The sequence below is a fragment of the Dama dama genome, chromosome 18, assembly GCF_033118175.1.
Source record: "Dama dama isolate Ldn47 chromosome 18, ASM3311817v1, whole genome shotgun sequence".
NCBI lineage: Eukaryota > Metazoa > Chordata > Mammalia > Artiodactyla > Cervidae > Dama > Dama dama.
Genome location: NC_083698.1, coordinates 62913034 through 62937044, shown reverse-complemented (window position 1 = coordinate 62937044; position 24011 = coordinate 62913034). Strand labels below are relative to the sequence as shown.

The following is a 24011-nucleotide window of genomic DNA, read 5'->3' as shown; positions in this document are numbered from 1 at the left end:
AGCAGAAAGAAAGAAACCTCTTTCAGTATCAGTGTGTTTCCCCTCTCCTTAAAACAATTTTTTGAAGAAAGCATTTTACATTTGCCCTTGCTTGATTTTCATGAGGTTTCATTACATTAATTTTCAGATGAGTCTAGATTTAGTTTCTCCAGGGTTTTTCTCACAGGGCTTTTTTTGTTCTTTTAAAAGTAATTTAGTTGCAATATTTAGTCATTTAGTAGCAGAGTATAAGGGGATCCAGAAAAACTCTGAGTTGTTAGTATTGCCTGACTGTTATTGTGAGAAATACTGGTTCTCACCTTCCTTTTTCTTCCAGGTATGTGTGAGTTTCACACTTTGCTTTATTATCTTGGTGGAGTGGACATTTAAAATCTCTCTCCTGTGTATGCATAGTACTTAATAACTCTCTACCCATAATTGTAATCAACTTATTATTATTTATTGGCAAACTGCATGTATTAGTGCTTCCTGGTTGATTGGCTGATAGGAACCACTTGGATAAAGAAGTCAGTACACTAAAAAAAAAAAAAAAAGGTCTGAGCTCAGCTGAGTCACCAGACTGCAAACTAAGTGCCCAAGTCACCAAAACTCCAGCCCTCTGACTTTGCGGTGTTCTCTCTCTCCATTGGTTCATTTGTCGCTTGGTGCTTGCTTTAGTCTTCTGAGCTCTTCTGTTTTCTTAGCTGTTCAAAAAACATTTTTCAAGCAGTAACTGTGCAAAACACCATGCTACGTGCTGGAGTGAGCAGAATCTACAAGGTTCCCTTCCTCATGGAATTATATTATTGTTTCTTGAATACAGAGATAGCAAAGTATTGGCCACATCTGGCTCAGACTCTATTTTTGTTTGTTTGTATCAAAAATGTTGGGCCAATGAAAAAATAAAACAAATGAAAACAAGAAAACCAAGGAACTTCCCTGGCAGTCTAGTGATTAAGACTCCACCTTCTAATTCCTTCCTCCTCATAGACTAAGGAGGAAGCAGAAGGGAAGGAGCATCACACTCCAGCTTCAGTTAATAAAAGCAGTACGTACTCATACACATTGTAACACTCATTCTCAAATTCATTCTAACAGAATGATAGGTAGACTCCTATGTCATAAATAGATAATAGTTTTGACATAATATGTTTGTTAAATGCCATTTGAGGTGACATTTTTCAGTTTCAATATGATAGTAAATGGAATTTTGTTTAATTTAGCCAATATTTAGAGTTAAGCATTTTTACATTAGCTCTTCAATTTTTAATTATCAATATTAGAGTGTGTGAGATATAGCTGTTAAGACTTACAATTTATTTGAAGAAAACGAAGTTCAAATAATTTTGTGTGTTGTCCAAAGTTCAGGTCTTCCACTTACGTTCTCATTAGATCTCCATAATACTCTTGAGAGACGGGTCTAGCAGGTTTCATCATTTCTTTCAATTGGAGATAACAAGCTCAGAGGAAGAGTCCCTTCTCAGTAGTCCTATAACTAGTATTCAAAACATACCTGCTCCTTGCCAGGTACAGTTCTAGACATTTAACAGGTATTTTTTTAATTCTTACCACTGCCCTGTGAAGTGGGTGGTGTTGTCCCCATTATATACCTAGATCTGTTGCAGTGTTGGAATTTTATCTTATTTTATTCCTACCACTGCCCTGTGAAGTAGATATTGTTATCCCCATTACTCCTAGATCCATTGCAGAGTTGGGATTTGAACCTAGAACTGTCTATATAACATCTTTTTTAAAAATTTGCTACATTGTATTACCCAGGTTGTTTGACTTTTGTTATTGCCATTAAAGCCTGCTTTATAATTGAATACATTAATATAATTTGAAAGTATACAATCATAAGTTAAGTCTGAAAATCAGCTTTTGTTTTTTTTAGGACTGATGTTTTTCTCTTTGCATTGATTCAAAGCAAAAACAAACTTGAAACTTTAGTTCAAAGTGTATTTTATTCTATTTTTATATATTCAGTTTTTTTTTTCTTTTCTGTGTTTTTTCCCCCCTTTTTAATGTGAACAACTCATTTATATGATCTGAAGAGAAACCAGGGTATCAATGTGGACAACTCATTTAAGTAAACATTTATTTAGAGGTAGCAAATCAGCGATTTGTGATAGGGAGAGAGTAAAGGAAAGTCATCTTAATTTGATATGAAGATTGGGAAGTAATTTGATAATTTAGAAATTTCTTAGATGACTTGTAAAACTTCTTATAGCTTATTAGGTGTCTGGTTTTATAGAATACTTAATCCTGAGCTTTTTCTTAGGCAAGTTAGAAACAAAAATACCCAAGGAAACTGAATCTATAAGTATTTAGTTAGTGTTGTTTTTGTCTGTTTCACTTTCTAGAGTGTATAGTTTGGGTTCTGTTTTATTTTGCTAATATATTGTTGGAGAAGGATCCAGATGTCCATTTTCAGAAAATCTCAAGAGTATACATTTTTCCAAGTCATCAGAAGAGTTGCAGATTCTGTCTCTTGAAGAATAGTCTTAATTTTAAAGTAAGTTTCTAACAATGCAAATGAAAAGCGACTAGGTGTTTAGTCATTTCTCAATTATTTTTAAAGAAGGCACTTATGCAGTAAATGTCAATGGCATCTAGGCAGAGGAAGCCAGCAATTGCTCCTTGAACCAGAAAAATAAATGTCTAAAAAGGATAAAAGTTGACCCTGACCACAAATTTTGAGTTTTAGACAGTTTAGTGAAGGTTATTCCCATGTTTTTAGTGATATATTAATTTTACACTGAAAATGACTGTTTCCCTTTGTTAAATATAATTTCTAATTCCCTTTATGATACCGTATTTGAATACAGTAGCAGCTCATGGATCTATAATATAGAATGTTTATGTTAACGTCTTCAAACTCCATTAGATATAACTTTATATCTGAAAGTACTTATTAATAAACCCTGTGAGCCCCAGTTTTTCATTCTTTGAGTAATTGCTTCTTACTAATGTTGTGAATTTTTTTAATTCTTGATTTTTCTAGGGATTATTTCACATTTCAGCTGCTTTTGTTTTCTACTGCTATCATTGAGGGTTCAAGAACAAAAAATAAGTCTTCAGGTAAAATGCCTGATCCATAATAGTGCTTGGCATTGTATTTTGCTGAAAAGATCATATATACCTTTGGATGCTTGATCTGAAAATAAAGTTGTGATGATTATGACTTTTTCGCATGGAGTTTTGTTGGCTGGCTCTAACAAATTTGGTCTTATTTGTTGTTTTTTCTCCCCCTCCCCCAAAGGATTTTGGCTGTGTGCTTTTTTTCATGTTGTCTTGATCTGCAATAACTATATGGATATGTGCTTGTACTTGCTACATATTTTAATTTTGCATATTTGGCTGCTTGAATTTTAAGTAATTTCTTTGGGCAATGCAAATTAAGAGCTTGAGGCTGTAAGTAAAATAACAATTTACAGAAATTTTTAGTTTATAAATGTATGTTCCTTATCTACTATATTAAAATATATAGGTTTCATATTTTGCACTGGCCACATTTAAAGTCCTATTTTCAGGCCATATGTGGCTAGTAGCTACTGTTTTGGACAGCATAGATAAAAGACTATTTCTGTCATCATAGAAAGTTATATTGGACAGAGCTGTTCTTCTATTCTGTAAAGAAAGTAAAATGTGAGCTCATTTCTGTTAACAGTTTTTATGGCAGTTTATTAATTCCAGAAGATAAAGCATATGATCAGTCTTGAGCATGCTTCCTCTAATCTAAATAGGTAGCCACACTAATCTTTAGTACTTCAAACCTAAAGTTGTCTAAAATAGTTTCCTTCTGTATTTATACTCTTAAAGTGAAATTGTTTCTTGTACCAAAATTGATGAAGTTGTAAAAAGGCCAAAAAGCCTAAATTTGAATCCTGACCTCAGGACTTACTAGTGTAGTAACTTCTGGTAAATTAATTTATTTGAGCCTCATCTGTAAAATGGAGGTAATTTTAGCTACGTAGTAGGATTAATAAAAAACTTAAATATGTCTAAAAGCATGTAATAAAGTGGACATTTATAGTACTTTCAAATATAGAATGAAGCCAAGACATTTAAAAATTAATTAGGCAATATTGTTTGTATGGAGTTGTTCCCAGCCTGGAGTTATAAAAGGTCTCTAGAAATGACTAGGTCTAGAGTATCTGGTAGAAGTGTCTGTTGGCCATGGGATTATTTACAACATTTTATAAAATTGAAACAACTAGGATACCAGAATGGGGAGAAAAAGAAAAATGACCAACTTTGTTTTTGGAGAAGTCCATTAAGTTTTTTCTGATAATATTTTATACAGTGTTTTTATAGCTTAAAATTTTTATATAAGATTCTTTAAAGCTTCATCTGTATATCCAAAAGGAAACTCAAAGTTGACCAACATTTTGGAGGTTATGTACCTAATAGTGAGAATAGAAATTCATATTATTTGCAACTGTAAGTCTTAACGTTCTTTCTACCTCAACATGGTGTTTCCTTGATAGCAGTTGTTTTTCTGAAGCAGATGTACATTTCAGAATCTCTAGGGATGGGGCCCAGGTATATATAATCCTTTTTTTTTTTTCCCTTGTGTTGAGAGAGAATACAAACCCAAGTAATTTTGGTGCCCACTTCTTGATAAAATCATTGCTGTCTTCCCAGTTTAATTCTTCTTTTCCTGTATCAGCATTTCTGAATTAATGCGCAGACCATGTGAATAAATCAAAGAATTTGACTGATAAGCAGTACACTGACTCTAGATGTTAGGTTGGACATCGACAACACTTTTGAAAAAGCAACATAAATTTAGTTTCATGTTCACAATCTTGAGTATCTCTCCCCTGATCAGTGCTGTGAGGAAGGGGATTACACAAGCAAACCATGGTAGTTAAGTCTGTGTTCCCTTCTCTGCTTTTCTCATTTTTATTTTGGTTGGTTAGTCGTCTGCCGTTAAGATATTCTAGTCCTAAAACACTGATTCCTTATTTTTTGAGATGGTTTTTTCATGAATGTTTTGACTGGTTAAAGACTTTTAATAATCTTTTCCCAGCTTTCTTAAAGGCTGTTCAGTCTCCTGGATTTAGTAGTATTTCTAGGCTCTCGTTAACTCTGCATGTATCTCATTGCTAAGCTGAAAAATTCTTTTAATGAAAATAGAATGTCATAATGGGGTAGGAGCGGGGAATACTGTAGAAAACCTTCAGACATTGCATCGTGAATTTTCAAAAATAAAAAATGCCTTCAAATATATAAAGACAGATTCTATTGGAAATGAGTCTTTCAAATGTGAAAATTAAGTATTTGTTACTTGAGGCAATAACTGTGAGGTTTTGCAGTGAGAGTGAACTCAGAGTGACTTATCAAAATGCAGTTGGGCAGTGGGTGTAGTATGTTAGTTAACACCTTTTAATTTTCTGAGCAGGTATCATTTCATTAGAAGCCATTTACATTGGATATTGGGCTGCTTCTGCATTGAAATTAATGTGTTTGGAATGTTCTTGTATGTACAGGTATACCTTTCTTAACACAGAGAATACAGTTCTGCATATTTTTTATTACTTGGGCTTAGAGACCTTCTGATTAAAATGACTGATGTTAATATGTCATTCTAGATTAAAGTAAAAAGATTTTTTTAACTTAGTAACTGCAAAGCATGTCATCATATTCTTAAAATATATATTATTCTGTCAGTTATATGAATATTGGATTTGTCTTTGCTATACTATAAATTTTCTTGTAAGCAGGAGAGCCAAGGCCTTTTAAGATACTAAACTTTTCCCAACTCAAAGATTTTTAACACCTGTTGCAATTAGAGTTGGTAGTCATAGGTCTGCATAAAAGTATTGTAAGACATTTATATTTGTGTCAACAATGAGTTCGGAAGCTTGCAGCTAGTGGATTTCTACTTACTTTTATTTGGTGCTGAGAATGTGTTACAGAGATTTAGACGGAAAATGGCAATACATTTTACTTTTTAAAAGCTGGTCTAATTTATGTTAATTGAGTTTTTAGTTCATTTATACTTAAATCTAGATGTGTTGTTAATGTATTCTAGAAGGTAGAAAATTTTACAGCCTAGTCCATCAAATCTAAGGCATACTTTTTAAAAATTGTAAAGTTCTGAAAAAGATGTATCTTAAAATTGATTTATGTCACAGTTTAGTGGGAGCATTTTTTACTCACTCAGTGAAATACAAAACCCATTTTATATAATGTCATATAAGACATTTTATGTAATGTCTTAGGCTTGATAAAAAGAAATGGTTAATTTTTGTAGTTAGTTGTGAGACGTAGATTCATTTTACGATGTGGTTATCCCTGTGGTGGTGGAAAAAAATCTAAGCGGTGAGAATATACATTCATTTGGAATTATACAATTGTACAATGATCTTCTAGTGTTTCCTTCAGATCTTTTTCTCTTTGTTTTCATTGCTATCATCCTCATATCAAATGGCAAAACTAAAAAACTTAGTAACAAGTTTGATATCCTTTTACTCAAGGGAAAACAATCTGTAGACTGGGGTCTACAATGCCTAGCAAGCACCTCCTCAGGGAGTTTAGGGTAAAAGTGACTTTTATGGGGTCTTACAAGAGGCACTGCAAGAACAGGACGTGATTGGCTAGAAAGATGGGCGTTTCCTTATAAAACTAGAAGGTTGTATTTTCTAGGACAAAGTAGGCTAGCTAAAGCTGAATTGGACAACTGTGGTTGATGTTGGGTTTCTTGAGAGTGAGGTAATTTCTATAGTGCAGGCTGACTTAACGTATAGGTTTGTGATGTTGTCTGAGCCACTGGGATGACTTTTGTGAGTCCCAGTATAGCAGTTAACACTAATTGGGTGCTTTACATTAAACTGGTTCCCTGTTTGTGGAAGGCTGTTCAGAACAATAAAGGAAAAACAGATCAAGAAGAAGAGAAAAGAATTGGGGTTGCAGTTGAGGACAGGGTAGTGGTTGGGACTTCCAGGATCAAGAAAGAAAACTGAGAAGACTCTTGTTCAGTTGCCACGTTGTGTCCGACGCTTAGAAACCCCGTGACCTGTAGAATACCAGGCTCCTCTGTCCTCCACTGTCTCCCAGAGTTTGCGCACATTAGTGTCTATTGAGTCAGTGATGCCATCCAACCATCTCATCCTCTGCCACCCCTTTATCCTTTTGCCTTCAGTCTTTCCCAGCATCAGGGTCTTTTCCAGTGAGTCAACTCTCACATCAGGTGGCTGAAGTATTGGAGCTTCAGTATTAGTCCTTCCAGTGAATATTCAGGACTGATTTCCTTTAGGATGGACTGGTTTGATCTCCTTGCAGTCCAAGGGACTTTCAAGAGTCTTCTCCAGCACCACAGTTCAAAAGCATCAATTCTTCAGTGCTTAGCCTTCTTTATGGTCCAACTGTCACATCTGTGCATGACTACTGGAAAAGCCATAGCTTTGATTGTATGGACCTTAGTTGGCAAAGTGATGTCTCTGCTCTTTAATACACGGTCTAGTTTTGTCATACCTTTGGGCTTCTCCGATGGCTCAGATGGTGAGGAGTCTGCCTGCAGTGCAGGAGACCTGACTTCGATCCCTGAGTTGGGAAGATCTCCTGGAGAAGGAAATGGCAACCCACTCCAGTTCTCTTGCCTGGAGAATCCCATGGACAGAGAAGCCTGGCAGGCTACAGTCCATGGGGTCGCCAAAGAGTCAGACAGGACTGAGCAACTAACACTTTTACTTTCACTTTTCTTCCAAAGAGCAAGCATCTTTTATTTTCATGACTGCGGTCACCATCAGCAGTGATTGTAGAACCCAAGAAAATAAAATCTGTCACTGCTTCCTCTTTTCCCCCTTTTATTTGCCATGAAGTGATAGGAACAGATGCCATGGTTTTAGTTCTTTTGGTGTTGAGTTTTAAGCCCGCTTTTTCACTCTTCTCTTTCACCCTCAAGAGGCTCTTTATTTCCTCTTCACTTCCTGCCATTGGAGTGATATCATGTGCATATCTGAGGTTGTTGATATTTCTCCCACAGTCTTGATCCCAGCTTGTGCTTATTCAGCCTGGCATCTTGCATGATGTACTCTGCATATGTTAAAATAGGCAGGGTGATAGCATACAGCCTTGACATAGTCCTTTTCCAATTTTGAACCAGTGAGTTGTTCCATAATGGTTCTGACTGTTGCTTCTTGACCTACACACAGATTTCTCCCGAGACAGGTAAGGTGGACTGGTATTCCCATCTTTTTAATAATTTTGTGCAGTTTTTGTGATCCACACAGTCAAAAGCTTTAGCATAGTCAGTGAAGCAGAAGTAAATGTTTTTCTGGAACTCCTGAATATCTGCAAGTTCTCCGTTCACATACTGCTGAAGCCTAGCTTGAAGGATTTTGAGCATAACCTTGCTTGCATATGAAATGAGCTAAATTGCATGGTAGTTTGAACATTCTTTGGCCTTGGAATGTAAACTGACACTTTCCCAGCGCTGTGGCCACCGCTGAGTTTTCCAAATTTGCTGACATATTGAATGCAGCACTTTCACAACATCATCTTTTAGGACTTTAAATAGCTCAACTGTAATTCTATCACCTCCACTAAATTTGTTTGTAGTAGTGCTTCCTAAAGGCTCACTTGATGTCACACTCCAGTATGTCCAGCTCTAAGTGAGTGACCACACCGTTGTAGTTATTCAGGTCATTAGGACCTTTTTTATATCGTTCTTCTCTGTATTCTTGCCACCTCTTCTTAATCTCTTAGGTCCCTGCATCTGTTAGGTCCTTGCCGTTTCTGTCCATTGCATGAAATGTTCCCTTGTTATCGCCAGTTTTCTTGAAGAGATCTCTAGTCTTTTCCCATTCTATTATTTTCTTCTGTTTCTTTGCATTGTTCATGTAAGGAGGCCTTCTTATCTCTCCTTGCTATTGTCTGAAACTCGGCATTCAGTTGGGTGTATCTTTCCCTTTCTCCCTTACTTTTCACTTTTCTTCTTTCCTAAGCTGTTTGTAAAGTCTCCTCAGACAACCATTTTGCCTTCTTGCATTTCTTTTTCTTTGGGATGGTTTTGGTCACCCCCTTCTGTACAGTGTTACAAACCTCTGTCCATAGTTCTTCAATCACTGTCTACTGGATCTAATCCCTTGAATCTGTCTGTCACTTCCACTGTATAATCATAAGGGATTTGATGTTTGTCATATTTGAATGACAGTGGTTTTCTCACTTGATTCAATTTAAGTCTGAATTTTGCAATAAGAAGCTCATGATCTGAGCCACGGTCATCTCCATCTTGTTTTAGCTGACTGTAAAATGCTTTTCTGTCTTTTGACTGCAAAGAACATAGTCTGATTTCGGTATTGACAAATCAGTGGTGTCCATGTGTAGAATCATCTCTTCTGTTGTTGAAGAAGGGTATTTGTTATGACCAGCGTGTTCTCTTGACAAAACTGTTAGTCTTTGCGTGGTTTCGTTTTGCCCTCCAAGGCCAAACATGCCTGTTGTTCTGGATTTCTCTTGACTTAATATATTTGCATTCCAATCCCTGATGATGAAAAGGACATCTTTTTGGGGGTCTTAGTTCCAGAAGGTGGTGTGTAGGTCTTTATAGGTGGGTGTCAATAAGCATTTTTCCCTTTACCCAGTTCCACTTGCCGAAAACTTTTTCTGGTTAAATCTTTGATATAATGTGTTAGCTTGTGAGATACCCAATAGTTAGCTAAAATGCCTCTGTCATATTCACTAAATTCTGAGAGCATATACCTTCTTACCAAGGCCTTTCCTTTTGCTGTGGAAGTTGCCCTGTTACCCTCTCTAGCCTAATGGGTAAATCATCTGCTGGTACCTTCCTTTCTACAGACCAAATAGAGCTATATTTCCTCTTAATGTGCTGTCTCAAAATGAATCACTAAAGGGGAAACTATTTATAGAATGGATTTTTCTAAAAGGAACTATTAGGAAACTTACCTGCATTGGTCTGTGTTTAAGCATTTAGGGAGAGATTAATGCAGCTTTTCCCTTTTAGCTTGTTTGATTTTTATTTCCAAAGCAGTAATTTATCTATTTGTGATATAAATTTATATTGCATGTTCCTGCTTTTGCTTTGTGTTCTCTGAACTTATTAAGTTTCTCCATATTCTAAAGTAATGGCATGTTTTAGTTATTCCTTGTTTAAAAAGAGTCACAAAGCATATACTAATGTACTTTTAGGCAGGATCCTTTTAAAAATTAAAATTTAATGCTAAAATATAATTTATTTATTTATTTATTTTTGCTAAAATATAATTTAAATTCTCAGTATAAAACATAAATTGAGAAAACCTTGGTGGGTTTTTTGTTTGTTTGCTTTTCTTTTTTTTCAAAAGGAAATTTTGCTTTATAAAGGGTTTCACCACAGTAGTATTTGTGTTTAAAATATCCTGCAGGGCCTTTTGCAAGTGAGTCTAATTGGTGTCTGGGATTAAGAGTTGTTGAGCCCAGTGTCTGAAATCCTCGTTTCCAAAAGACCCTTTCCGAATCTACACAGAAGCTTTGATCTCCCTCGTTTTGTATGTTCTTGAATTAAGCATATTTTTTTAAAGCCCTGTATTCAAGATGATTTCTTTAACTTATGCAGTTTTGTTACTTTAGAATTTTAAAACTTATAATAGTATTTTAATGTCTTTTCTACCACGTTATACTCTCTATACTTTTTTGACCTAGCTTGGTGGTGGTTTAGTCTCTCGGTTGTGTCCAACTGTTTGTAACCCCATAGACTGTAGCCCATCAGGCTCCTCTCCTTTGTCCATGGGATTTCCCAGGCAAGAAGACTGGAGTGGGTTGCCATTTCTTTCTCCAGGGGATCTCCTGTATTGCAGGCAGTCTCCTGCTTTGCAGTCAGATTCCTTATTGACTGAACCACCAGGGAAGGACCTTTGGGCACGAGATTAATATTGGTTAGTAGGATGAATTCTAAATTACAAATAATGGACTTACTGATAAAATTTTATAGCAAAGTTGTTTGCGAGTTGGAAGATTGTATACTATTTGTATTAACTGTAATGCCTCAGTGAAATCTAAATGAAATTGAGAGACACTAAGTAAAGGTAAACATTGTTTACTGATTTATGAATGGTGAATTTTATGTGCTTCTGACAAAAATATGCCAGACACCACTCTTTATAAGTTAGCATTCACATAATTCTTTCAGTTCTATTGTCCTAAATGCATTTTCTTTTTTCTCAGAGGATGTACTGAGTAAAGATGCTGGGGAATGTGCAATATGCCTTGAAGAACTGCAGCAGGGAGATACTATAGCACGACTGCCTTGTCTATGCATATATCATAAAGGGTGAGTTTATTTTTATGTTAGCCAAATTGATATTAGACTAAAAGACCTTTCTCAAAGTTTCAAATTTTGTAGTTAGGGCTGAAAGGTTTCTTCTTCATCGAAACTGCCCCCCTCTCCAAAAAAAGGCCTTTTTTTTCCCTGTTAGGAATAAAAATCTGTTTGCATCTCAAAGTCTACCATTTGTTAAGCATTTACTATGACCCAGGTATTGTCCATAGCTTCCTGAATAGGTTATCTTATGTAAGCCTTACAACAGTCTTGTACAGTTGAGGAAATAAGCTGGGGGGCATGGTCACATGGCTAGTAATAAATGAAAGAACTGAGATTCCAGCCATGTCTCTCTGACTCCAGAGCCCATCTGGTTTCTGATAAAGTGTTTTGGTTTTAGGGCAACAAGGAAAAATTTGATTTAAGATGATTTAAAGTAAACTACAAAAAGGACAGAAAACTATAACTTGAAAAGCAATAGTGGAAATAACTTGGAATTTTATGTAAAAGCAGAGTGTGGAGGTTGGAGAAAATAGTAAATAGTACCAAAACAGAGGCAAAAATAAATCCAATATCAGTAATTATAATAAATCCAAATGGGCAAACTAACCAGGTGAAAACAAAAGGTTGGAATATGCTGTTGATGAGCAGCACACTTAAATATAAAGGACACAGAACAATATGGACCTAAAGGGATAGAAGACCATATCCAGGCAAATGTTAAATAAATAAAACTGACAAAGCTAAATTAATATTGGACAAAATTAACTTTATTGAAAAAAGTATTACTAGTATTATATGATGATAATAGTATATAAAACTTCATTCTTTGTGTACCAAAGAACACAGTCTCAAAGTAAAATATGTAGAATGGTCAGAAAAAATTGAGAAATCATCATGGTAATTGGAAATTTGAATATAGTTCTTGAGTCAAACAGGCATACATATAACTAGTTAAGACCTAGAAAAATTGAGCAGTACAGTGAACAGATTTGCTCTCATGAGTATGAATGGATGTATCTACACTCAGCAATTTAGAGAATACATTTTCTTTTCAGGGACATACAAAATACTGTAGAAATTGGTCATGTACTAGGCCACACGGCAGGTCTTAGTAAACCACAAAAAGCTGGTACCATACAGAAAGCTGTTCTGTTCTCTGAGCATAGTTAGATGTCAATGACAAAAGATAAATGATCTTCACACATACTCTTAAGTAACTTACAGATCAAAGAAATCATAATGGAACTTAGAAAATATTCTGAATAATAGTGAAAACCTTTTCAGCATTTTTCTAGAGTGATCCTTGCAAGATTTGTGTTACTGTGGAGAGGAAGACTGGAAATCAATAGTCTTAAGTTTTTATCTGAATTAGAAAATTGATAGCAGGAAATGAAGGAAACAAAGATCAGAGAAGAAAAAAATTGAGGGAAAAAATTACACACTAGGTTAGAGATGAAAAAAGCAATAGCAAAGTGCAACAGGAATAAGATTTGTTAAGAATAAATCTTACAAAAAGATATTCAAGATTTTAAAACATTACTGAAAGATATTATGGAAGGTCTAAAATAAATATGTGGCATACGATTTTGTGGATGGGAAAACTCAATATCATAAAGATGTCACTTCACTCCAAATCTATGTAGTTAATACTATTTCAATCAAATCTCAACTAGTTTTTTCATGTAACTTGACAAGTTGATTCTTACATGTATATGGACAAAAGAGCAAAGGGTCAAGAATAGTCAAGACAATCGTAAAGAAGTAAGTGATCCTGGGTGGTGGTGGAGGGGGTACTTATCCTATACAGATTCACTGTAAGACTCTTAATGTGGTGTGGAAAAGAATATAGACAGGTAAGTGGAAACGAATAGAGTCCATAAACACTCATGCATATAAAATGGAGATTCAGCATTGCATGGAGGTAAAGAACATGGCTAATACTCCAATACTTGGTCACCTGATGCGAAGAACCGACTCACTGGAAAAGACCCTGATGCTGGGAAAGATTGAAGGCAGGAGGAGAAGGGGGCGACAGAGGATGAGATGGTCGGATGGCATCACCAACTCGATGGACATGAGTTTGAGCAAGCTTCAGGAGTTGGTGATGGACAGGGAATCCTGGCGTGCTGCAGTCTGTGGGGTCGCAAAGAGTTAGACATGACTGAGAGACTGAACTGAAAGAACATGGACTGTTAAAGAGTCAACATTCCTAAAATTTGAATCCTAGCCCCTGTACTAATTCATTGTATCATCTTGGTCAAGTTACTTTCTCTGCCTTAATCTGTAAAATGAAGCACTGGTATTAACTTCATAGAGTTGTTCTGAGGTTTTAAATGAGTTATTTTTAGAAAGTGCTGGCAAATAATAGATGCTATATAAGTGATTGTTAAACCAATTTTTCCATTTATTCATGTTAACCAAAGGTGGTATTACAGTATAGTAAAGATAATAAGGAATAAACTATTCATTGAGTGGCACTGGAATCAGTTAGTTATTGACATGAAAAAATAATTGAATACTTTTGAAATAAGAATTCTAGATTAACTGCCTATGGAAACTAAAGTCTAAAGTATTGGAAAGAATATAGAGAGATGTTCTTAACCTCATGGCAAGGAATTTTGGGGGCTAAGATAACTTCTCCATAAAAAGTTAAAAGAAAAGTTGAAGAATTTGACTACATTAAAATTTAAGTTTTTTTTGCATCATGATACTATGAAAAATTTAAAAACTAGATGTCAGAATGTTTTCAGTACATATAACAAAGGTTCGATATGTAAAACATGGAAGCAGTACTATATGTTATTTTGGAATACATACACACAGTTTTAGAGTACAGGAGAGTGATTTCCTGCTGGATCTTGGGAGGGGCATATAATATTTTAAATGGGTTCAAAGCAGTTTATCTAAGAAGAGGAGATTTTAAATGCTTTCTTTGTCGAGATGAACTGAAATCACATGGTTATAAAATAGTGCCCATTTTAGATCACAGAATTGTACATTAAGATGTACTGAGTATTGTTAATGCATCTGGCGTATTTTGTTCAGTTCTCAGTATTTTGTTGTTAAGAGGCATTCTGGTAAACCAGAAGTGAGTCAAACAGCAAGTTGAAAATAGTGTCGTAAGTCAAATTGGGCATGTTTATTTAGACAGCAAAAGTCTTAATGGCAACAGAAATTATTTTAAAATATTTGTAAGAATATCGTGTGGATGGGATCTTTTACCTTCTTTCCTTTTAAATTTATCTATTGGTTTTACCTATCAAACCAACCTGTGAGGATGGATAACTATTAATTTTGTCCTTCAGCATATTAGTCAAGCCATCTAACTTTGTGGCATATGTTAATTTGCGCTGTTAACTGAGAATGTTCAACACTTTAAAAGCAAATCTCCTTGGGTAATTTTCTAGCTGTTGGGCAAGTTACTTATTCTTCAAGGCTCAAGAGTTTATCGTTAGAACTTGCTGCATGAACTTTCTGTTCTATGTCTGTTTTATCTAGTAGAGTAGCCACTAGCCATGTGGTTGTTGAGCACTTGAAATGTGGCTAGTGCGACTAAGCAAGTGGATTTTTCTTTAATTTTGATGAATTTAAATAGCCATATGTTGGTGGGAATGCAAACTAGTACAGCCGCTATGGAGAACAGTGTGGAGATTTCTTAAAAAACTGGAAATAGACCTGCCACATGACCCAGCAATCCCACTTCTGGGCATACACACTGAGGAAACCATATCTGAAAGAGACATGTGCACCCCAATGTTCATCGCAGCACTGTTTATAATAGCCAGGACATGGAAGCAACCTAGATGCCCATCAGCAGATGAATGGATAAGGAAGCTGTGGTACATACACACCATGGAGTATTACTCAGCCATTAAAAAGAATTCATTTGAATCAGTTCTAATGAGATGGATGAAACTTGGAGCCCATTATACAGAGAGAAGTAAGCCAGAAAGATAAAGACCAATACAGTATACTAACGCATATATATGGAATTTAGAAAGATGGTAACGATAACCCTATATGCAAAACAGAAAAAGAGACACAGATGTACAGAACAGAATTTTGGACTCTGTGGGAGAAGGCGAGGGTGGGATGTTTCGAGAGAACAGCATCGAAACATGTATATTATCTAGGGTGAAACAGATCACCAGCCCAGGCTGGATGCATGAGACAAGTGCTCGGGCCTGGTACACTGGGAAGACCCAGAGGAATCGGGTGGAGAGGGAGGTGGGAGGGGGGATCGGGACGGGGAATTCTTGTAAATCCATGGCTGATTCATGTCAATGTATGACAAAAACCACTACAATGTTGTAAAGTAATTAGCCTCCAACTAATACAAGTAAATGAAAAAAATAAAAGATAAATAGCCATATGTGGCTCGTGACTTACTGCATTGAACAGTGCAGATCTATAATGATAATTATATATGCACCCTAATATTTAACTTCCTGTAAACTCTTAAGATAGTTTATAAATGGATGATGGTATATCTATTTGTATCTGTACATGTATTGTTGGAAGAAAGGGATAGAATTAAGTTTTCAATATTCCCATATAAATATAGTCTTTTAAAATGTAATATAGTATTGTCAAGAATTAAAATTTAAAAGCTTGATCTGTGGTTGACATTTGCATAAATTTGAACAACTATTTTGAAGACAAATATCTGTCCAGATATGGCCTTTAGCTTTGAATATTGGTCAAGTGGTAGTTCTTTAGGTTCTCTTTTGGGAATGGTGGTTCTGTTTAAACCTTAAAGTACATTATAGCATAATTTTGCAAAGATTTATTTCCTTCTTAGAATAATGAGAATGTAATAAAAATATCCTTTTATTTATATATGCCAAATATCATTAAAAATATCGAATTCTTTTTCTGTAGAGATATTAATGTCAAGAAGTAAGCATTTTTATTATAACTATTATATAGATAATTAAACGTGTTTCAATTTTTCTGTTTTTTACTTTTCTAGCTGCATAGATGAATGGTTTGAAGTAAATAGATCTTGCCCTGAGCACCCTTCAGATTAAGCATCAGCCTCCTGTCTTATAGGTAATTATCCCTTTTTTTTTTAAATTGCTTTTTAAACTGTTACCTGAGTCATCCATTCTAAACCACCGTTTTTATTCATTGATTTAGTCATTGAGGTGTGTGTGTGTTCCAGGCATTGTATTAGGCTGCTATATAGAAAACTCACATAAAAAGTTACAAAGAAATAAATTTTCTTGATTTCCTGAAGAGAGTAATATATTAAGTAAACTCTACAATTTTGGTACTTTTAAGGCACTTTAACTTATTTTAGTTTAATGCTTTCAAAAACCCCATGAACTACTATCCTGACCCCATTTTACCGATGAGAAACCCAAGGGTCAGAGTAATGAAGTTCCATGACATTAAGAAGCATGTTGTCCCAACAATCCACAATTATGTAGTTAGTAACAGAATCAAATTCCATACTCGTCCTCTAACTTCCCAGGTATGTTTTTTAGGTAATGCAATATATTACAGTTCTTCAGTCATAATAATTAGTTAACATTTATATTGCATTATTATATTAAAAAACAGAGACATTACTTTGCCAATAGAGGTCCGTCTAGTCAAGGCTATGGTTTTTCCAGTAGTCATGTATGGATGTGAGAGTTGGACTATAAAGAAAGCTGAGCACCGAAGAATTGATGCTTTTGAACTGTGGTGTTGAAGAAGACTCTTAAGAGTCCCTTGGACTGCAAGGAGATCCAACCAGTCCATCCTAAAGGAGGATCAGTCGTGGGTGTTCATTGGAGGGACTGATGTTGAAGCTGAAACTCCAGTACTTTGGCCACCTGATGGGGAGAGCTGACTTATTTGAAAAGACCCTGATGCTGGGAAAGATTGAGGGCAGGAGGAGAAGGGGATGACAGAGGATGAGATGGCTGGATAGCATCACCGACACAACGGACATGGGTTTGGGTGGACTCTGGGAGTTGGTGATGGACAGGGAGGCCTGGTGTGCTGCGGTTCATGGGGTCGCAAAGAGTCAGACACGACTGAGCAGCTGAATTGATAATGTACCAGGCATTGGTCTAAGCATTTTACATCTGTTAATAACTCATCTAATTGTTGTAACAATTCTTTGAGCTCAGTACTCTTAACTACTCCCATAATGCGGATGAGGAGACTAAGTTTTAGAGAGGGTAAGAAACTTGACCTGTCAAGGTCACATGGCTAGTTCCTTAGTAGAGCTGGTAATTGAACCCAAAGTTTGTGTTCTTTGCTATTTTGCTGTTATTAGTGAGAACATTTTCCTCAGAAAGCTGTTTTTATAGTCATTCATTCAATTTTATCTTTCATTTGTGTATCCTGTCTACACAGTAGACAGAAAAAAAGAATTTTTAAACCAAATACAGAATGTGTTTTGCACTGTTGACATAGCTTATTCATGATTCTGCATTTTCTGAAAATGTGCATTGAATGAAAACCTCAAAACCTCACTTGTGTATTGCTTTTTTTTTTTAATTTTCCATGAAGTGAATTGAATGACATCATTTAGCTTTGAAATAAGTTAATTGCTAACTTCCTATGTTTCAAAAGCTTTTTATTTGTGTCACTTCAAAATGATATAAAGGTATAAAGTATTGTGTTTTACATGAAGGCCGAATATTTTAGCCAATCTTGAAATTGTTTGGGAAGGAGTTACTGCCTCTGTGTTCAGAGACTAAAGGTAGTCACAGAACAATCTTTTCTGAATGTGATCACAGGCAGGAAACTAGAGCAAATAGTATCCTAAGTTCTAGTCCTGTGCTGTCCTCCTGACTTCCTTTTATTTCAGTAAACTCCTGGTCTTAAATATGAAATGTTGTGATAATAAACACATTCAAGGAATTCTGTTGTTCTTAATGAGGATCACTTAATAGCAACAGATTAGAATATTAACAAAGGAGCTTTGAGGTAACTTAGTAACAGCTGTTGCAGCTGGAATAAGAGGTGCAGCTTTGAGACCTCTGTGTTAATTAATAACAGTAGGGTTACACATGTGAACTACGAAGTCCTGGCTAAACTGTCAGCTTTTGAACCTTTTTACTATGAGATAATTCAGATCATACCTTGACACATTTGAAGTATGAATTGGAATTAGATTACTGTGTAAGAGAAGGGGATGGGAGTGATATTTTGAGGATGAATGCATGTATGCTTTTATCTCACTTTGTTAAAGGGATTTTGAAGAGGAAGATGCTTTGGAATGTCTTCAGTGTCACATTACATCTGGGTCACTAAAGTAACGCTATGGCTAAAATTATAAAAGCTTTTTAAGAGAAGTACTAACACCAATGCTAATAGAATGAAATTTCATATTTTATGGACCAAAGCAATATGTCTAAGTCTTTCACCCATAAGTAAAATTTGTCTTTTTAGTCAATAAACTTTTTTGTGTGTAAGTGGAATTTTATGATATAAAATCTGTTATTACCTAGTATAATCAGCTAAATCTTTCTTTTCGTGTCACAGCGAGCTTATGGGATATGTGGCAACATGGCATCTCATCTCATGGGCAACATCATGTGTGTTGGTTTTAAACAGCATTTCAGTTTCCTTACCCTGTGTATCAGTGTTATCTTCTATCTTCTTTAGTTCTTTTTTTTTTTTTTCCAATGTGGAACCTGAGTTTGGATGTGAATCAGTGGAATCTGTCTCTATGGGTCTTTTCAAATGATGAGTCATTTCTAAGAATGTATAGACATGGGATTCCTCAACTCACATTTTGTCTTTGTTCTGACTGCCTTTGTCAAATGATGAATCCTCCTATCTCTTCAACTGTCCTAGATTAAAAGTGTATGGGTTTGAAGAGGATTCGGTGTTGTTAAAACTTTTTTTTTAAGGCAACATGTACCGATACTCTTCAGCATATGAATTTAGTAGTCAGTCTAAAATACAGATACATGAATATCTAAGGTCTTGATTAGTTAGGAGATGATTTACTACTTTTAACTTGAGATTTTGGGTTACTTGAAAAGGGATTAATGAATTGTGTATATGTGTATGTGTTTGTACTTTCTCTACTCTGTTGTAGTCTGTATTGTGGAGGGGGAAGGACTGTTTGTGGGGTTTTTTTTTTTTGGTAACAATTTTAAGCTTTAATTTGTCTTTTGGTGTCCTTGATTTGTTCTTTTGCAGAACACAGGTTTTTATCAGCTTTTTAAAATGCTAAGTGTATGAAAATTTGCAGTCTAAAGAAATGTTCATGGGGAAATAGGTGTTTAATTTTGATTTGTGTTACTATTATGGACCATTGCTTAAGCTGAATGTATCTGCTTTTACACAGGTTTCCTTGACTTCAAGATGCTTGAAAAACCAAGAGGATACGATCTGTCTCTGGAAAAACAAAAACAAAAATGCAGGCACACTCAGCCAGATATCTAAGTTCTGTGAGACTCAGTAATGCAGAGATGGACAATCATATAGGAGAAAAAATCCTGCTGAAGAGAGGACAATTGCCACAGAACTCAGTGTACCAAACATGCATATAAAGGACACGCAGGGATTTTGAAAATGCTGCACATCCCTTAGTAGTCATCTACATAGGTAATACTGATGAACATTTTGTATTCAGACGCCAAAGTTAACTGATTTAAAAGTTGATTTACTTTTTATTAAGTTCTCTAGGGCTGCACAACTACTTGTGTTTGATTTGTTTTGGTTTTTAGTTTGGGGACCCTTTATTTTCCCAATATGATGTTCCTGCATTCATCAGTTCTTAAATTGAAGACCACGTAATTTACTTCTTAAAAATTAAAGTCTTAAATGTGAAACCAAGAAATGTAATCAAGCAGTAAAACATTCTCTGAATGTAGACCATGATCTCAAGTTCTTCGATTTTTTTTTTCTCCCCCAAGAGTAGAAAATAGGCTTCTATATAGGCAAGCTACAGTATGTTACTATTGTAAATTAAAGGTTTAACATTATCAGAATGCAGTCCAAAGAATAAAAAAATCAAGTTACATATAATATTCTAATTAATTAAATCTAGGATTATCTACTGAATTGCAATTTATTAAATATGTTACTTCCTTTTTAAATAAAACTGCTCAACAGGTAATCAGCAATGAATCATCTTGCAGCTATGCAACTTAAAAAAAAATAATTACCAATTTTAAGTGCTGCCAGCTATAATAACTTTGTTTTAACGGGTATTTTTATTTGTTCTCTTCATGTAATGTGCTTTGCATCTCCAGGCAGTTTTCCTACATTTAGGTAAAATGTTTAGCAGGTTGTAATACTTTAATAACTTATGAAAAGGGTAAAACAAAATTTTCTTGAGTGGAACTTGGAATAATTTGAGGGACATTTTTATATACTTTTAAAAATCAGAATTTAATTGGGATGCCAGATTTATAGCAATTTGCATCTTTAATTTTCCAGATAGTCTGGAGTTTAGCATTTGATAAATGATTTTTTAAAGCAGACATAAAGATTTTGTTAATTTATAATTTATTAATGTGTTATTACTATAATTAAAATGTTACAGAGTTTTAAATTCAGTCTTGTATAGAAAGAAATGTATTAAGCAAAATTATGTGAATAAATATTCCCACAAAATACATCTGAATGGTTAAAAAATACTGGAAGAGAGCTATCAGGGCTGCAACAATGAATGTCTTTTTTTTTTTTTTTTTTAGTATCAGACATACCTATTCATAAATTTCATGTTTTCACCATAGGGAAAATGTTATCAGAGAACAATTTAAGCAGTGCACTTTACTCGGAATAATTAAGAGTTACACAGTACTGATTCCTTATTTTAAGCTTTCTTTAATGTATTTAAGTTGTTTTTTTTTTTTTTTTTAACTGCTGCTCTTCTTATCCTTCTCAATTTTTTTCCCTTGTTCTGTTGCTTCTGTTTCATATTTTTTTAAAAAGGGCACATACAGGAGCAACTGCTGCTACCCAGAAAAACTTGTGTATTATAAAAAAATGTTAAAAAAGAATTTCTAATTGCTATTTGTGTGATTCTAGAGCAGATAACATTTTCCCTAAAGTTATGCTGTGAAATGCCTTTTGTTATGGTGCAGTTGATTAAGGAATCTTAAACCTCCATTGAGACAAGCTGATGGCACAGTTTCATAGGTGCTGTTTTAACCAGTTGTGGAAAATATGCTTTCCTCAAGGAAAATATTCTCCTTAAATTTTTTGTTATCATGAAATCTTAATGTGAATGGCTTTTAGTTCACATTTTCAGGTTTGTCAGCTCTCTCTCCCTCTGTTGCTCTCGCGTGCATCTCTCTTTCTCTGACACACACACAGACACAAACACACACCCCCCCACACACACACCCACACACACCCCCCCCACACACACACCCACACACACACCCCCACACACCAAGAAAAACCTCTTAGAATGTGAATAATTTTTTTTTCTACTAGTATGTTGTTATGGTAAGAATTACTTTGTAGTCCATTCTTAAAGGAAAAGATTTACTATAGCTGTGGTAGTTAGCTATTGATATTTTCTTGGAAGTTGATTTTCTGATATAATGTACTCATTGACTTTTAAAGTTTATTGGCCTAAAATCCCTTCTCCTTCTTTATCCAGTACCATACTCTCACAGTCTTATTCACTTAGCCTTTGTTTGTCATAAGGTTCTGTGCTGTAGCTCCTACAATAGAAGCTCCTGTGGTTTAAAAGAAAGTTCATTGTTTGCCAGTGTCAAGTGCTACTTGATTATTTGTTTAGAACAGTATTTACTTATTAATAAATTTGTTCATAGTGATCCCTTTTTGTTAAAATTTACAAAAGGTAACATTTTTTTTAACTTTAAATTCAGTCTCCATCAGTGACTTTTTAAAAAAAGAATTGAGAAATTGAAAAAATTTTAAAGCCCAAATGCTCCAGTTTTTATTTAAAGTCAAAATTGTTAATCTGGAAAATATTATAAGTAATATTGTGCATGTCACTTACAATATTTATAAATTTATATAAAGACACTGAATAGTGTAAGTAGGACATAAAATGACATTAGATGTTTGAACATGTAGTTGAAACTGCTGACAGCTGAATATTACGGAGACAAAGAGTGAAACCCTAGTTATCAAGTTGGTTCTAGTTTTCTAGAAACTTTGTAAATACTTCATTTTTAAGTAAGATCACAGTTAGGTATATAGAAAGCAGTATATTCTGAAATTTCACCTTAGTGCCACTCTTTTCTTTATAATGGGTTTATTGCCAATTTTGACTCATGCTGATCTGATATTTTTCCCCCAGAATGTATAAAAGAGTGTAAGGATGTATATGAGTACAATTATTCTGTCTTCTTTTGGCTCTTTCCCAGAGAAATAAACTAAGAATAATCTTAATCTCTGTTTTTAAGACCTGGTCCTAAATCAGATATAGATTGCGTTTTAAGAGTAATGTTTGTGATTGAAATATAGATAATGGTTTCTCTAACTCATTTTTTGTAGTAGCCAAAGCAACTAAAAAGTCATGTTGTTAACTGTTGGATACTGTGTAGGTTTTGATTGTTTCTTAGGGCAAGTTTTCTATTTCTTTTGAATATTACACAATTATTTCAGTTTTCACCTACTAAACAGTCTATTGGAATGTAGCCCCAAAATGCCTGAGGGAGCATATTTGCAGTACGTATCTTGAGTTAATGAAAATACCAGATTTTTTTCAAAGTTTAGTTTGCTTTCTAAATTTGGATTTAGTGGAGTTTAAAAGCAGTTGTTTAACATTATAGCAAGACATAAGGATATTCCTTTAGTTGAAAAAGGACTGTAATTTAATGTAAATATTACCTAATTTAATTTACTAACTTATAGAATTGAAGAAGGGAAATTATATTTGAACAAAGCATGAAACTTTTTAAAAATTCAAGAATAATTGACTTAACCATCTGATTGACATCCATGTTATTATAGATTGATAGTAATAGTCATCTTACATTTCCACAGAGAAAGTTTTCAAATAAGTTAGATTATTAAGAATTTTATAAAACTGCATAGAGATACATATTGCTCTAAATACAGTACAACTTGTTAGTTGCAAGAAGCTTTTTAGTTCATTTGGGCTGTTTTCTTGCATTCTGATTTATCTTGAGGTGAACTCAGAAAATACTGACAGTGGGTGGTTAAATGTGAAGTGTCCCTTGTTCATGTACAGATATTTTCTAAGTTAAAAAAAAAAAAAATCTAGCATGCCAGTATTTTGTCTTTGGCCCGTTCCCCTTTATTTCTGAAGTATGTAACTTCTGATCTTTTTCTTTGCTATATTATTAGAAGCATTATGGTAGTTTTATCATCTGTGTTATTGCCCCCTTTTCTTCTCTATTCAGATTTTTTCATTCTGAAACTCAATTGTTACTTGGTTTATATATATATAGGAAATTGCTACTTAGTGTAGTAGTGATCCTTATTCAGGAACAGCTGGTAAAAATTTTTTGTAATAATAGATAATACTGGGCTTCCCTGGTGGCTTAGCTGGTAAAAGAGTCTGCCTGCAATGTGGGAGACCTGGGTTTGATTCCTGGGTTGGGAAAATCCCCTGGAGAAGGGGATGACTACCCACTCCAGTATTCTGACCTGGAGAATTCCATGGACTCTGTAGTCCATGGGGTTGCAAAGAGTCAGGCACAACTGAGAGACTTTCACTAGACAATACTACAAATAAACCATATTCTATGAATGTGCTTAAGTTAGGGATATTCTTTTCAAATCACAGAATTCTTGTATTGAATCAGAAATACCTTGTCTTTTTAGTTGTCTGATTCTCTATGGAGAATAAAAGACA

At 34.7% G+C, this 24011-nt stretch overlaps 1 protein-coding gene across 1 annotated transcript in view; it reads left to right on the top strand.

Moving 5' to 3' along the window:
• The window catches only part of ZNRF2 (zinc and ring finger 2), an 86357-nt gene extending 63778 nt beyond the window's left edge, over positions 1-22579 (top strand). The window contains exons 3-5 of the mRNA XM_061165438.1: positions 11152-11257; positions 16221-16300; positions 19548-22579. Coding sequence (XP_061021421.1) covers positions 11152-11257; positions 16221-16278 — 164 coding nt within the window. The 3' untranslated portion in view covers positions 16279-16300; positions 19548-22579. The remainder of the gene's footprint in view (positions 1-11151; positions 11258-16220; positions 16301-19547) is intronic.
• Positions 22580-24011: the final 1432 nt, after the last annotated feature.